General features: G+C 45.8%; 1 protein-coding gene and 1 non-coding gene across 2 annotated transcripts in view; one reads left to right on the forward strand and one right to left on the reverse strand.

The window, feature by feature from the left end:
- Positions 1-13,910, forward strand: part of LOC139057456 (uncharacterized) — a 97,603-nt gene extending 83,693 nt beyond the window's left edge. Inside the window, exon 3 of the mRNA XM_070535772.1 lies at positions 13,219-13,910. Coding sequence (XP_070391873.1) covers positions 13,219-13,420 — 202 coding nt within the window. The 3' untranslated portion in view covers positions 13,421-13,910. The remainder of the gene's footprint in view (positions 1-13,218) is intronic.
- Positions 11,854-12,036, reverse strand: LOC139058336 (U2 spliceosomal RNA). Its single transcript, XR_011513322.1, has one exon. It is a non-coding gene; the product is annotated as a U2 spliceosomal RNA (small nuclear RNA).
- Positions 13,911-16,964: the final 3,054 nt, after the last annotated feature.

Here is a 16,964-nt window from a genome sequence, read left to right on the forward strand (position 1 = left end):
CAGCTGAACGCCGTGACGCTGATCCACGGCTCAAAGCCTCTGCCAAACTAATCAAGCTTTGGGTGCTTTGGGGGCTAACATGTTAGTATCGCCCACGCCACGTACACTCTTTTGTATCTCAGTGCTTTGCGCACTTCATTACGAATTATATCTTACGCCGCTGGGATAGACTGCAACGCAAGCAATTAAGCACGACAGAGCCCCAAAATGAAAGCCGGATCACGGGACTTTTGTTCGAAAAATGCCGGGAATGTTATCGTTGAAGATCTATACATAGGAGACCAACAAAATTTGTAAATGGTCTTAGTCGCAAACGAAGTGGAAGGTAAATAGAGTGTTGCCGCGTGGCCATGATTGTGGCTTGGTTCGCAAGGTGTGTGACAGTGACAGTGACAAGAACTTGGGGAGCCCCCAATCAAGTTCCCAAGGTGTGTCGCACAGAGATTTATTGATCCTGGAAAAAGGAAAATGAGTGGTGGAAGAAAGTAATGGCAGATGTGGAGAATGCCATTTGTCGTGAACGAGGAAAAGTTCTCAGTCATGGTAGTTTCTTTCTTTGTTTTCTTAGCCACACTTACACTCTCCTAAACCTTCTTGGTGTTCACGTGGTTGCCGCGAAACACGGGTGTCTTTCATTTGGCAATGGGCTGACATTAGTGAAGAAAATGAGTTAAAAATAGAAAATACGAGCACGTGGCGCTTTAATTCAATTTTCTTGGGAAAATTTAATTAAAACTACGACACAAACTACTTCTACTTCTTGTAAAGCTCCTTCGCTGAGGTGTCATTTCTGGCACAAAGGGAGATTCATTTTCGTGCTCGCCGGAAAAATTAAACTGGCGCATACGCAAAAGCAATCGCTTTGCGAATTCACTCCTGCCGGCCTTCGGAATGGTATTCGTTACGTGTGCACAGGCATTTTTCTGTTTACCTATCGTGAGAGAAGAGTTGATAATCATAGCCGGGCTACGCTCCTTACTAGAGTCGTTAGAATCAGGCATGTTACCTTGCTTTGCATCTCCCTAGAGACACAGTTCATGGCGAAGATAGACTGAACTCCTAAGCTCGTGATTTTTAGTTGAATACTCAGAAAAGGCGGCATGAGAACTCATGGCTGGAAACTTGAGGCCAGTGAATTGATCTGCCTTGAGTTTATCAGCAATAAAAACACAAAAAGCGTGAAAATGTTTTTTTTTTCGCGTGTGCGGTTTTGTGCCACGAAAAAAAAAACCATATCCGTACTGCAATCAAACTGGTTTACCCAGCTTCAACCTCATTCGCGATGAGTCTTTTTAGAGCTTACGTGTGCACAAGATAAAGAAGGTTCTCGTTTAAGCACAAGTGTGCATATTTTGTATAGATACTTTTTATCATGCGGATCGTATAGATGTAGTGTAGTGTACTTAATGTCACTGTGTAGCCATGGCGCGAGTAAACAGAGCCAGGCCGACCTCACCACCTTTCATTTAAGCGTTCACTTCCTCCTTCGAAGAGGCATAATATCTGTCGTGAGACTGGCGCAGAAAAACCACGGCACAAGTGCATTTTGCCGACGCAAAGCTGAGTTCTTTGTCATATGTGGAATTTATTTATTTATTTATTTATTTATTTATTTATTTATTTATTTATTTATTTATTTATTTATTTATGTGGAGTGTCGTCAAGACGTACGAACTGGCGCGAGTACCGGAGGAGAAGAAGAGCAGAACAAAGAACTTCAGTAAGATAGAGGAACGGCTTTATCCGGCTCACTCGAGTTATTGACATTTTGGCGCAGTCGCAGAGGATTAAAACTAATGCACTTTGAGAAGACTCGCTGAATGGGAAGATGGATACGCTGGGGACCTACCGTCTAAATGACAAGAGCAACGCTGACTCCGGCGGGTCTTCTACATCGACTGAGCTGCTCATCGGCGTCACCAGCGAGGCAAGCCCACCCGAGTGTCCCTTGACAGTGAGAGCTGTGTCTGTATTTCATTCTTTGATGCACCATGCATGGCAAGTTCCACCGTCACACACCGTTAAATGAGTCGCCTTCAGGACAGAATACTATATCTGCTATGATTAACTTACTGCAGATGCACTCGAAGCAGGTTGAGCAGCAGTCACAGCTCTTGCACATCTTGAGCCAAGCGGGATTACACAGAGCCCTTCCAAAAAGGGGTGTCGTAAAGCCGGACAATTTTGATGGTATGTCAATGGCTGCAGCTACATCGATTGGTTTTTATGAATACGCCTGCCGACAAAATTGATGGGATTCGAAAAATGGCAAGATAAGAAACCTCAGGCCATTTTTGTCAGAAATCGCAGAAAGGCGGCTCGACATGAGAATCTTTGACCGCCTTGGTTACACTTGGGGCCAATAGAAACAGAGCTTCATGACATCGGTTGAAATGAACCGTTTGGAACGGTGGAAGTATGTTTTTTGTTTAGACACAAAGTCGGAAGCCTTCAAGAGTACTTTTATGAAAAGCGAAGGATACACCTACTCGCGGGTGCAAGCCTTCCGGACACAACAGTTGTGCCGCTGATTATGCTATGCATGAAGAAAGACTGTCAGAAACAGCTGCTGACCAAATCTCCTAAGACCATCGAGGATCTCTTGCACGCCTTTCCCCGCAGGGGCGTCTGCGTAAGCAGGCGTTTGGTGTGTTGCGACACCACGTACCCGAGCACACGGGGGTTGGACCCTCCCGCGTCTAACCGTGTGCGGCTTAGCCGTGTCCGGAGAAAGGGGGATCCTGGAGGTTGAGCCGATGCTGGGTGTTCGGACCTTTAAGGCCCCCCGGCGGAGGCAACACACCTCTTTGGCCTCTGCTTCACGTAGACGGCACCCCTGGACTGACCCACCTGGGGAAAATCGGTAGTTGCCTTTTCCTGTCTCTCTCTCCCTACAACCTTCGTCTTTCCCTTACTCTACACCTTTCCTGTCTCCTTCTCTCTTCTATTTACTTCCTTCTTCTTGGCGGCAAGGGTTAACCCTGTGTGGCTATCCAACCTTGGGTACACCACATTTGGTTATAGTGGCGGCGTACGACTGGCGTCGTGCAGACTTGCATGCAAGCTCTGCCGCGTCCCCTCATTGGGCTCCGTGGTGGGCGGTCGGCGCTGTTGCCGAATTTTTGCATATTTTCATGGAAACTTCTTTCCCAAACTTCCTGATCACTCTCAGAAACGAGGGCGCACCGAAGATGTATTTCAGTTTTTCGGACACCAAATCCAGAATTTTCCCCGGTTCCATGTTATTCACTCTGAAAATCCAAGCAAAGCAGTGCGAAACATTTCACCATTCCTTGTGTCAAAGTCCCTGACTGATGTTTTTGGTCCAGGTTACAAGGTGTCCAGGATGGCAAGCGGTGACCTACTCTTGGAGCTCCGCGATTTGAAACAATATGAAAAACTACCGAAACTAGTGTCATTTGGGGAGAACCACATAACAGTACCGTACAATGAACACCACCCGCGCTGTTAGGTCGGATGATGATTTGCTTGAGCTCACTGAAGCGGAACTCCTGGAGGGCTTCAGCGAACAAAATGTGATCAATGTCAGAAGAATTAAGATGAGGCGGGATGGTAAAGAGATTCAGACGAAACACCTAATTATTACTTCTGGACCAAGTATCTTGCCCGAGTCAATCGAGGCCGGGTACATCAAGCTCCGTGTTAGGCCGTACGTGCCAAATCCACTCCGATGTTTCAAATGCCAGCGCTTCGGTCACAGCTCGCAGAGCTGTCGAGGCCGCCAAACATGTGCAAAATGCAGTGCCCACGAACACACATCTGAAGCTTGCGAGAACGCTCTCCACTGTGTAAACTGTGATGGGGAGCACACCGCGTACTCGCGGTCGTGCCCATCCTGGAAAAAAGAAAAGCAAATTGTAACAGTTAAAGTAAAGGAAAATATAAGTTTCAAGGAGGCACGCAGGCGGGTATCGTACCTGCCCAAGAAAACCTTTACCGATGTGGCGCGTCATGGGGCAGCGTCACAACAGCCTCCGGCGGCTGTCCGACCCACAAGTAGTGAGCCGGCAGCTACGCCATCTGCCCCCGTGGCGGTTACAGCTAGGGCTGCTCCGCCAACCCAGCAGACGGGGCTATCGACCCCGAAGGTGGGCACAGCCGAGGCTGCCCCAACCTCCGAGGCCCCTTCCAGCGCTGGCAACGGCCAGCGCAGCCAAATCCCTCAGGGAGCCCCATCGACCTCCGGGCTGGTGGGCGCAGGGGTCTTGCCTTCCGAGGCAGGACTCTCTCGGAAAACCTCGCGCTCGCAAGAGCGCTTGTCCGGCGTCTCACAGGAGGCAATGGACACTACACCCGTTCTCAAGGCACACCAAACACCTAAGGAGCGCCGAGACTCGCTCGAACGCTCCAGAAAGGGCAGAACCCCCGTTACAGGGCCTTGAAAGAGCTCTGTAACCTAAGGCATCACTTCCGTTTCCGTAAACACAGCACCAATTTTCTTTAAATATGGATACACAAATCATCCAATGGAATGTCAGAGGTCTTCTCAAGAATATTGATGATGTGCAAGAACTCATTCATAAACACAATCCAAAAGTGCTGTGTTTACAAGAAACACACTTAAAACCAAAACACACAAATTTTCTTCGACAGTACGTTACTTTTCGCAAAGATCGCGATGATGCTATCGTATCGTCGGGTGGTGTTGCAATTGTAATTAAAAAAAGCATAGCGTGTCAACGTTTACAGCAACGAACGGCCCTCGAAGCAGTGGTGGTTCGAGTTGTCCTGCTAAACAAACTCATCACTATTTGTTCGCTTTACATACCCCCACGTTACAAATTAAACAAACCTGAATTTCAGTCCTTCATAGATGAATTGCCAGAACCTTGTGTTGTTCTTGGCGGTTTCAATGCACACAGCACCTTGTGGGGAGACTCTCGTATCGATGCGCGAGGTCGTCTCGTTGAACAGTTCCTTTTTTCTTCTGGAGCGTGCCTTCTAAATAAGAAAGAACCCACATATTACTCTCTTGCAAACAGATCCTTTTCGTCAATAGATCTTAGTACAGTTTCCGCATCTACACTGCCCGAACTCAAATGGGAAGTTACGAGCAATCCTTACGGGAGCGATCACTTCCGCGTACTGCTAAGAACATCTAAAGAAAATGAATTTCCCCCACAAGCTCCTAGGTGGAAGATAGATACAGCTGACTGGGAGAAATTTCAAACTCCATCTAGCATCTCATGGGCTGATATGTCTTCTCTAGAAATTGATGCCGCTGTGGAGTATTTTACAGCGTTCATAATAGATGTCGCATCTAAATGCATATCTGAAGGAAGTGGCTTCGCATGCAGATGGCGTGTCCCGTGGTGGAACGATGAATGTAGGATTGCTCGAAAGAAACAGAACAAAGCGTGGGGGCTGCTACGCGCTTCCCCCACTGCAGAGAATCTTATCAACTTTAAGAAAGTAAAATCTCAAGGCAGGAGAACCCGCAGGCAGGCCAGAAGAGAAAGTTGGCAGAACTTTTTATGGAATATTACCTTGTTTACAGATGAGGCCAAAGTCTGGAACAGGGTAAACAGAATTAAAGGTCGACCAACGTACTCACTCCCTCTGGTAAATACACAGGGCGATACACTGCAAGATCAGGCAGACTCACTTGAAGAGCACTTTGAGAGCGTGTCAAGTCCAACAAATTATTCAGGATCCTTTCTTAAATACAAACAAATAGAAGAATGTAAGCCACTCATAAGAAAATGTCGAAAGAATGAACCATACAACTGCCCTTTTAGTATTGCCGATTTCAGAGCTGCCTTGAGATCATGCAAGAGCTCCGCACCGGGTTCTGACAAAATCAGGTATGAAATGATCAAAAACCTACAAAATGACACCCAAGTTACACTACTCACAATTTTCAACACTATTTGGGCTGCCGGATACTTTCCAACTGCATGGAAAGAAGCAATTGTGGTCCCTGTTTTGAAGCAGGGGAAAGACCCATCCATGGCGGCAAGCTATCGCCCGATAGCTCTTACAAGCTGCCTGTGTAAGGCTTTTGAAAAAATGATTAATCGCAGATTCATACATTTCCTTGAACTTAACAATATACTTGATCCCTATCAGTGTGGCTTCAGAGAAGGCCGGTCGACAACAGATCACCTTGTACGCATTGAAGGATATATTCGGGACGCATTTGTACATAAGCAGTTTTTCATGTCAATATTCCTTGACGTGGAGAGGGCGTATGACACAACATGGCGCCACGGCATTTTGCGAGACTTGTCGGAAATGGGCATCTGTGGCAATATGCTGAAAATAATTGAAAGCTATTTCTCGAATCGCATCTTCCGAGTGAAAATCGACAACGCATTGTCGCGATCTTTCACCCAAGAAACAGGTGTACCACGGGGAGGCGTGCTGAGTTGTACGCTCTTCATCGTGAAGATGAACACGCTTCGTGCTTCGCTATCACCTGCCATTCTTTATTCTGTCTACTTTGACGACATTCAAATCGGCTTCAAATCCTGTAACCTCTCAGTATGCGAGAGTCAGGTGCAGCAGGGCTTGAACAAGATCTCCAAGTGGGCAGACAAAAACGGATTTAAAATCAACCCCCACAAAAGCTCTTGTGTTCTTTTTACAAGATAGAGATGCCTGTTTCCGGATCATTCCTTAGAACTGTGTGGAAACGAAATATCTGTCAACAAAGAGCACAAATTCCTGGGTATTATACTTGACTACAGACTCACTTTCATTCCACACATCAAATATCTGAAAGAAGAATGTATAAAAACAATGAACTTAATGAAACTTCTATCCCAGACTACATGGGGTAGTGACAGGAAGCGTTTAATGAACCTATACAAGAGCCTAATTCGGTCTCGATTGGAATTTGGTGCTGTAGTATATACCTCTGCCGCCCCGAGCGCGCTAAAGATGCTAGATCCTGTTCACCATGTAGGTATCCGGTTAGCCACTGGCGCTATCAGAACAAGCCCGATTGAAAACTTATACGCGGAATCAAATGAATGGTCTCTCCATCTACAGAGAACTTACATCAGCCTTACATATTTATTAAAAATACAATCCAATCATCAACATCCATGTTTTAACACTGTTAACGATATGACCTGCATTACACTTTTCCATAATCGCCCCTCTGTAAGAAAGCCTTTCTCGCTTCGAGTGAGGGAGCTTGGTGATGAAATGCGTGTCCCACTCCTCGAGCTTCGCCTAATGCATCCAACCAAGTTGTTACCGTCTTGGGAGTGACAGGTCATAGAATGTGACATACCCTTTTTAGAAGTAACAAAACACGCACCAGAGATCGAAATGCGAACTCATTTCCTAGAACTCCAGCACAAGCACTCCTGCGCAGAGTTCTACACAGATGCTTCGAAGTCTAATGCCGGGGTGTCGTATGCTGCCGTTGGCCCATACTTCTCAGAATCCGATGTACTACATCCGGAAACAAGTATATTTACGGCCGAGGCCTACACATTACTGTCTGCTGTGAAGCGTATAAGAAAATCAAAACTCCAAAAGTCAGTGATATATACAGACTCCCTAAGTGTCGTGAAGGCCCTGATGTCACTCTATACACACAAAAATCCAGTACTTAATGAACTATATTCCGTCTTGTGTATAGCATACAGATCTAACCAGCGTATCATTATATGCTGGGTGCCTGGTCATAGGAGCATTGAGGGTAACGTTCTGGCGGACGAGATGGCCACGTCAATCGCATCGCAAGCTGTTAACCCTACCGCTCAGGTGCCTGTCACAGATCTGAGGCCTTTCTTGCGAAGGAGGCTGCGAGATCACTGGCAACACATGTGGGACGCGGAAACGGATAATAAGCTCCGCCTGATAAAACCACAGTTAGGATTCTGGCCCTCGAATACAAAAACACGCCGTACAGATGTACTATTCTGTCGTCTCAAAATAGGACACACGTTTGGCACCCATAATTTTCTACTCAGCGGAAGTGAGCCTCCAACCTGTGGTAGATGCGGGGAGAGGCTGACCATACTCCATGTCCTCCCGGAGCATCGGGAAGCCGAATCTGAGAGAAAGAGACATTGTTTATTAGCATACCGACAGCACATTCCTCTACATCCTGCAATGCTTCTTGGTCCAGAACCACTTTTTAATACAGACGCAGTATTAGGTTCCCTCAGAGATGGGTCTTACATGTTATTATTCCCATGCATTCGTAGCGCCTCCTCTCTCCAGAGGATGCCACTGCGATAATTGTTTTGCATAGCACATGCCTCCAGGCCCTTGTGTTTCAAGCGCTCTAAGGAGGCAGTAATTCTCTGGCATTTCTTGTAATTTGATATATTTTACCTATCGTATCCTTCTTTTAAATGCATCTCAATGCTCATAGTACAAGTCATACGTAATCTCCATAATCTAATTATACAGATTTTACGCACTTTAGAGCGTATATTTTAAGGCCCATTTACAGCCACGTCACACCAACTTCATAGTAATCACAAGTACACTGCAAACCCATTACCACAGACATGGCGCTCTTTGGCTATACCAGGCCCTTGCGCCATAAAACCCCATACATCATCATGCATGCCCTTAACAACGTTTTTGTACACTCTTTTGCGCGTGCCGACCGGCAAATAACTATGTGCAAAAAAGGTGAAAATGTCGGTCAAGTGGACGCCCATAGCACAGTAACCCAAGAGCAGATGAAAGCAGAAGAGGAAGAGAAATCACTTGGCAGTGAAGGGATGGATCGAAAACCAGGAAAACAGTAAATACAATGCATTTGTGTCACACAATGACAGAGCCGTTGTATATTCATTGAAGACTAGCGTTCTTCCTGCCGAAATGGAAATTAATTGTTGAAGCACGCATGTGCTTGTGGACACAGGAGTGGCTGTGAGTCGCATAAATGACGTCCTGGCAGACAAAAAGGAAATCCGGCGAGATAAAGCAGTAGAGGTGGAAAGTTGCGATGGCACCAGAAGATTTCTGCATTACTGGACAACAGTCATTGCAAAATATGAAAATCTTGCAACCGAGGTTAAGACAGTTGTAATGGATGATGTGAATTTTTTTTTCGCACTGTCAAGACCGGCCATGAGGCCCCTAAGTTTAAATATATCTTTGAAAGATGAATCACATCTCAACTCAACGTAAGGAGAAAGCTGCTTGGCACAAGAAACGCAGGTCAAGACGCGGTGAGAAACGCAGAAGAGATACTGACAACGTATGCTGACCTCATTTGCGTTGGAGCCTACCCTCTTGCCTAGTCTTTCCTGGAAGTTCCCTTAAAGCGGCGAGGCACAAATGTACTCCGCAAGAAGCCCTACCCACTGCCTCACGCGAAGTATGACTGAAAAACGAACTAGAACAGATTCTGGATGCTAAAATCATCAGGCCCTCCACATCCTCGTTTGCATCCCCTATGACAAATGTGCCTAAGGTGGACGGTACCTTCAAGTTGTGTAGACTACCGAGTGATAAACCGGCAAACAGACCTGTTTCCATTTCCTATGCCACGAATTGATTACATAATTAATGGAAAAGGAGGATGTGACTGGTTTTTGCAAACCGATATATGCAAATGTTAGTGGCAAGTTCCTCTCCAAGAAGAATGCGAGAAGTCTACAGCTTTCGTTAAACCTTTTGATGTGTATGAATACAACAGGTTCCCATTTGGCTGAAAGAACATGAGCGCCTGGTTTCAATAAGAGATTAGCAATATTCAATCTGCTTTTACTGTTCTTACTGGCCAATTTTGCCAGGCCTACGTAGACAGTATTATCGTGTACTAGAAAACAAATGAGCGGCAACCAGCACACAAATAATTTATCATAGGTTTTGGAAGCACTGAGTAAAGCCAAGTTGAAGTTAAATGTCAGAAATAGCGAATTCTTCAAGTGGCCTGTCATATTTGCGGGCAGAGTGTTTCGCGGCGACACAAAAAGTTCCAAAGCACAGTCGAGTCTGTTGAGAGGATAAGGACATTGCCTAAGCCGCACGATTTGCATTCATTGCGAGCTTTTCTAGGTCTGTCTGGACACTTGCGAGCCTTCGTACCACATTACGCCCCCATGACGAAGTGCTTGATATCTCTAACGCAGAAAGGCCTACCGTTTGTTTGGAGTGAACATTGCGAACAAACATGTCAAGAACTTGACAGAAACATACCTTCAGATTCATCTTAATACTTCCAGACTTCGAAAATCCTTTCGAGCTCTGCACGGGCGCGTCAGTTTACGGAAGGGGGGTGGTCCTATAGCAACGGAATGACTCGCAGCCACCAGCCTGCCAGCTCAAGACTGTGGGTTATCACTCGTGCACATTTATGAAAGCGCAAGAAAACTACGCTACTACGGAAAAGGAAGCGCTTGCAGTGGTAATGGCTGTAGGGTATTTCTGAACATACCTTGAAGGCGGACAGTTCAAGCTGCTTACGGACAACAACGTACCTATTTATCTTCTTACTCTGTCACAACCCAAAGGAAGAATTGCGAGGTGGATCAACGGATGGAAGCAATTCACATTTCAAGCGACCCACTGACCCGGGGACAAGGAGCCAGAAGTTGATGAATTATCAGGGCTACATATTCCATCAGCAGCAAGTACGCAAGAAGTGTGTGCCGTCGACGTCTGGGGAGCACAGCGAAAATTCGACCACAGGGCGAAAAGTTTTACGTGCCGAACCCATGCCGGCCTAGAATCATGCGACTTTACCACGACAGCGCCGAATCACGGGACATGACGGATTCTCAAAGTTGTTCAGGAAGAACTAGCGTTTTACCTGGGAAAGTATGACAGAAGATGTGCATGAATATCTCCGCACTTGCCACCTATGTCAAATGACCAAAGCCAAATAGAAGACTTGGAGGAACCGAAATAGACATTTTCACGTATACGAGTGTACTCTTTGAAGTGGTTCGTCTAGACTTAAGTCAAAAAGAAAAGAGAAGGGGTGCAGAAGACGCAAACTTTCCTTGTCTAAATTGACGAATGTACAAGAATGGCAGCAGCTAAATGTGGAAAAGAAGATACCAACTCTGCTATTGTCCTGACGGAACGAGGCATATTCAGGGCAACTAAGCTATTTCTCTTCGATAATGCACCTGCGTTCGGTAGCAAAATCTCCGAAAATGGGCAAAACAGAGAGTCACTACTCTACGTTTTTCGACGTCGTACCACCCGTAGGTAACGCACTCGCAAAAAGGTCAATTCGCGACTCAAGAAGTACTAGGATTTACACCCTACGCTCTATAATCGGTGGAAATGTGCCTTCGTGGCTGCAGTGACTCACCACAATAACAACATCATGGAGGCGTTGGGCTGCAGTCCGTACTTCTCCGCAAATGCAACAAGGCCTTGGCTCTCTGCAGCTCATCAGTTAGGAATCGCCGGCAACGTTACGGTACTCTTCTAGAGACCCCCAAAACAGCCGAACAGCTTATGAAATGTAATTTTAGAATGAAGATAAACTTCGACAATATGCTCTATTGTAAGTGGCCAGAATAGGCACTTTCGCAAGTTGCCTGCGATTTAACCTGAAAGTTTCATACTCGTGAAGAAAGGACTGAGCCAACTCAAGTGCCAATTTAGCGGTTCATACATGGCCACCAAAAGGACCAGCCAGCAAGGAATCCCTAAAGTCGGTGTACTAAGAGGCTTCGGCGAAGACAATCGAAGCTACCTCCGTTTGGGAACATCATCCCGTATCATCCCAGGAGAGGTAGAGTCAGAGGCCCCGGATAATGTGGAGTGCCGTCAAGACGAGGACCACGTGGCGCGAGTACCGCAGGCAAAATATAGGAACAAGGAACTTCAATAAAAAGGAGGAACGGCTTTATACATCTTCGTTGAGTTTTTCACATTCTTTTTTCCGTGTTCAAAAAACTGTGGGCCGATCCCAGAGATCCCAGAAACTGGCTCTACCCGCGGCGGAGGGGAGGCATGCTTTAAGCATTTCGCCAACTTCCAAAATACGTTTAATATCTTGGGTCCAAATAGAACCCAGAAGAGATATTAAGCTGATAAAAAAAGATATTACAATTTGACCAGCGTCGGCGAAGTTTACATTCGCACCGCCCTCTCTTTGTCGGCGTTCCAATCGCTTGCGTATCTACTTTCCTTCCGCTCTCCCGTGGTAGCGGTCCGGTCGAAACGTCACGCGTGTCTAGTTGCCTCCTTTTCCTCAGGGCGGCGGCAGCGTCGTCCATGCGAATGTATATAAAAATCACCGTAAATGAGTTCATACTTTTGTTCAAGATTCTGTGCCAACTCTGTGTCGTGTGCTAAACAGCTTCGCTGGTCATCCACCTTCACAGAGTGGAATGGCTCACTATTTATTTATTTATATATATATTTATTTATTTAATTATTTATTTATTCATTTATTGCCCCCAAATGCCCTGACGACAGGGCATTTCATGAGGAGTTCGTTGTTACACTTCATATATGATGTCTTCGATGCCTGTCTTTGTGATTACTCACTGAGCCATAGATTGAAGCCGATAACTATAGCAAAGAAATGTTTGCATAAGCGTAATTTTCGCTGCTATTACACTGTCCTTTGATGTCTGTGCGAAGGAAACAAATAGTGAAAGAGAGGAATGCAGATGCGCAATAGTACCTGCCGAAAGTGGGTAGACCGCTTTATGAATGGCTGATCGTGTAATCGAGCAGCGAGAGTAGAACTTAAATATCTCCAGTGGGGCTGACTTTACTATGCAATTCTAGTGATGCAAACTAGGTTTATAGATACAAAAGACATTATCACTTAAAACCCTCAGCGTGAGGGCCCGGCATGTACTCTCTCTCTCTCTCCTTCTCTCTTGGCCCACCGTGAGCCTCGCCCACTCAAAATGTTCCTCTTTCTTGAAGGAGTGAAGCAGTATCTAGGTATTAAGATAACACACAACATGACCCTCTCGTACATGAAGTTTAGTGGCTCGGACGAATCTCTTTTATCTTGAATGAGCAGACTCTTCTGGCTAACTACTGAGCTAACTGCCTTTTACTTATTTCTGTGTTCAATAGCGTAATATGTTTTGTATGATGGTCTCCGCATTTATAGTTCTCACAGTTTGACCGCATTTTCTTTCTCTCCTTCTTTGTCCCTCTTTCTACCCCAACGCCATTTCCCCTTCCCCCCCAATTTTATATCCTGTTCGCATGGCTGCAACGCTGCGACACTGAAAAATCCATCCGGCCCTCCTCCCGGCGACCATCTCACCTCTGCAATGATGGATGAACAAGAAACGCTCTGCTAAGTGGCCGGGTGCCATACCGGAGTTCGGCGATGTTCTACAGCGAGCCTGAGCGTCGTGGTCGTTCGGGTCGGCACCGGATGGCCTTCTACGACATGGGTCTGGAAAAGCGGTTCCCCGAGGTTGACCAGCGGGGTTTCCATGAGGACATCTTTGAGGAGAGCTTCGGAGACTTCAGCCCCGTCAAATAGGCGGGCAGGGCGGGAAGAAAATGACACGCGAAACCCAACCTGCTCCTCGCCCACCAGCCACCATGATGACGATGCCGTACAGTCAATGTCGTTTGTTCGTTCTTAAACCAAAATATTCTTATCTTGTCGGTGATGTAGGAACCTTGGGCTGACGTCACTGGGGGGAAGGGAGAATACGTCAAATTTGTTTTAATACCGACGCCAATGCCGTTCATGCAATTGGATAAGCCCAGGCATGCCTCTTTGGCAACTTTCGATCATGACTGTTATCGTGTGAGAAAGGCAAATATGCGTGTGACCAAATTTCGGTGCTCGTAGTGAAACACAGATGGAGACAACGCTTTCGCGCACTTTCACAGGACAAATTACATGACATAGGTGCTGTCCTAATGACAGAGAAAACGCAGCGCACCTATTGTACTTGGCGGTGCTATAGACCATGGGTGTGATGGAATTTCTAGATGAATAAACCAGGTCTGTCTCTTTCAAAGCGTGACTCAAGCCAGAAGCTAAACTAAGGCGTTGACTATTTCGTCAAGTATGACCTAAGTGGCTGAGAAAGCGAGGAAGAGGGAACAGTTCGTCCACTGGCATATCAATGGGGCATGCACCTTTCAATACCTTGCGGTTTCGTCTTTCGTTGAAAAAGTGGTTTAGTAAAGCATAAGCGGCTTAGGCTTTAACCCGCCGTTAACTTTTAAAACTTGAGATTGATGTGCTTGCTTAAACAATACATAAATCCACACTCGCATGTCCCCAATCTCTCCAAACTCGGACCTCTGTAGTGTGAGCGACCCACCGTGGCTGTTGCAAACGGGGCTTTTGTGGACGTTCTCTGCTGAAAGAGAGGAAACAGCAGCTGGGGAATTGATTCTTTCCGGATGATCGAATTACCGTTCAAAAGGTGCATTAATTGCAAAGTATATGAGTGTAATTTTGCCCATACTGTTACGGATCCTGTTCCGAGTAACCTGCAGAAGCGGTGGAGTGCGATTTAGTAAAACGAAGCCTTTATTAAAACACGAAGGTTGTTTCTCACGTCATGTTTCTCTCATGTTCTTGCAGCCTTCCCGTTACAACGGAAAACTTGATTTTAGGGCGCTAAAAATGCACACGCAAAGGAGAAACACACACAGACACACAGAGCGCCAACTGCCAGCTGATTTATTGCATGCACAAAATTAGCCACAACCTTAAGAAGGTGGCAGCTGTATACGTTGTCCGTGTCATTTTTTTTTCCGCCCCCAACGAACTAGTCGAGTGATGTCGTCATGCCTCGAGTACTGAGAGATAAGGGTGTACGCAGAAGCGCGCTAAGCGCTTTGTTGCTGTGAAAAGTCGTATGTAGGCCAAAGGGGTTGATTCCAGAATGATCGACTGGGGGAGCATTCCCACAACTTAAATAATTGGGTGGCGGACACCTTAGCACGCATTGCAATACCTACACGTGTGAGCTATACTTCATACGAGAGTTGCCATACGAGGCAGCAGCGGTAATAAAACTGTTTGTGAACTCTCGCAGGCAGGCTACATCAAGAAGAAATGCACCACGTGTGTTAGTGATACCTGAGCCACGTTGTATGACACTCATATGCACTTGTTTGAAGCACAGATGTAACGGCAGATAATCCTTTAATGCCAGGTCATATCTCTTGTGTTGCGCGTGCACGGGAATCAGCCTATGCCCCATCTTCTATTTCAATAGTCCAGTTGGCAGTTGACGCTCTGTGTGTCTTTATGCGTTCCTTCCTGTGTGCGTCTCTTTAGCGCCGTGAAATCATATTTTTGGAATCGCAACAACTTGCACAGCAAGTTTTATTAAGGTCTTCACAGCGGGATAACCCTGTCTATAGTATATCAAGTACAGGGATTCTCAGGTGCTTCTTCACTTCTATTTCTGGTGTCATTTGACGGTGTTTCTTGAATTCCTGTGTCGAAGAAGCAGCCTATGGTTTCATAAAGCGGCAGAAGTATAAGGTGCCCTCCTCCACACTATATACGTCAGTAGCAGTCAACATTCATCTGCCAGAACATTGCAACTGACTTTCGTTAGCTTGGCTGTTATCTTACGTTGATCGACAGTAAAACAAGTGCGCCTTTTCAAGTCATCACCACTTGTCTAACGTAAGTTACAAAGTTTTGTTATCGCAATGTCACGCAAACAGGAGCGCTTTTTTTGAGGCAAAGCATCGAGACACGAGTGCACGAACGCTCCTAAAACTGCAGCTGGCTTTCTGTTGCTTAACGGAAAGAGAGCGCGTGTGACTTCACACGTATACGACGTTCTATGTATGAACACAAGACGTCACGTTCGCGTGGGACGTCTACTGACAGTGCAATGAAATTGTTCGGAGGCGCAGGAAAGCCTTCTCCTGTCCATGTGGTAGTTTGCCACTGCTGGAAGGTGTGACAGCAGCCATTATCATTGACGTTGATGTGATGCATTATAGTATAATACCTGTCGCGTTAGGAAATATCTTCAACACAGATGCTGCTGAAAGCCTGGGTGTTCTCGACACCGGTCATCTGGTGACACCATGCACAAGGTTCCCGTATCACTGAACTGGAGGCGGCATTTAATTAACAACGTGATCAAAACCATTTCCTTAAGACAGGGCAAGAGCAGTGAACAAAACAAAAACAAGTGAAAACGGGGACGAGCCACCAAGAATATGACAGCAACTCGAGCTCCATATGTGTGAACTGTAAATAGCTTGCCGGAATCCTCGTGATTTACATTGTTCGAATTATTCTTCAAGTACTATTCCCTTGCCGCCAGCACCAAACGTTATTTTGCCATTACGAAATTTCTCTATAGAGAACCTTGTCTAAGTTAATGAAAAGTGATAACGTTGTCATCTGTTCCGTGTGAATAAACGTACCGTATGGTGTCACACTATAACGCAGAACAGGGAAGTGCTTTTTGCTTGTGCACCAGTGAGGGGTGCACCAGGCTGATGGTGATAATGATATAGAGAACTTTGTCTAAGTTAATGAAAAGTGATAACGTTGTCATCTGTTCCGCGTGAATAAACGTACCGTACCGTGTCACACTATAACGCAGAACGGGGAAATGCTTTTTGCTTGTGCACCCGTGAGGGGTGCACAAGCAAAAAGTGCACTTTTCGACGTGAATATGGATGCGTTTTATACGTTTTTCTTTTAAAATGAGAAAGGCCAAATTCGGCTATGTTTTTTGCTAGCTTAGTTCTTTTCCTTGTCAATTGCCCTACGCGTCGAAATGTAGTGACATTCTGACTGAAAAAGCGCCTGTTTAAAACAAATGTGTAAATACTTTTGCTTGGCGTACCCATGTTGTTGCTAACTCCTTGGTCGTAAGTATATCCTCGAGCATCAGAATTCTCTGTTCACTTGCCACTAGTCACAACTAGTCAAACTGTTCCGCTCAGTGATATACAACACAGCAACACAACTCCGCTATCTCTAACTGTATTTATTCGACAAAACATACGAGAAAAAAAGTACTTTCAATTGATCCGTAGATGTCTACTAGAATATTGAAAAAAAAATGGCTATAGATAAT

This window comes from Dermacentor albipictus, chromosome 3, assembly GCF_038994185.2.
Source record: "Dermacentor albipictus isolate Rhodes 1998 colony chromosome 3, USDA_Dalb.pri_finalv2, whole genome shotgun sequence".
In the NCBI taxonomy this organism is placed as follows: Eukaryota; Metazoa; Arthropoda; class Arachnida; order Ixodida; family Ixodidae; genus Dermacentor; species Dermacentor albipictus.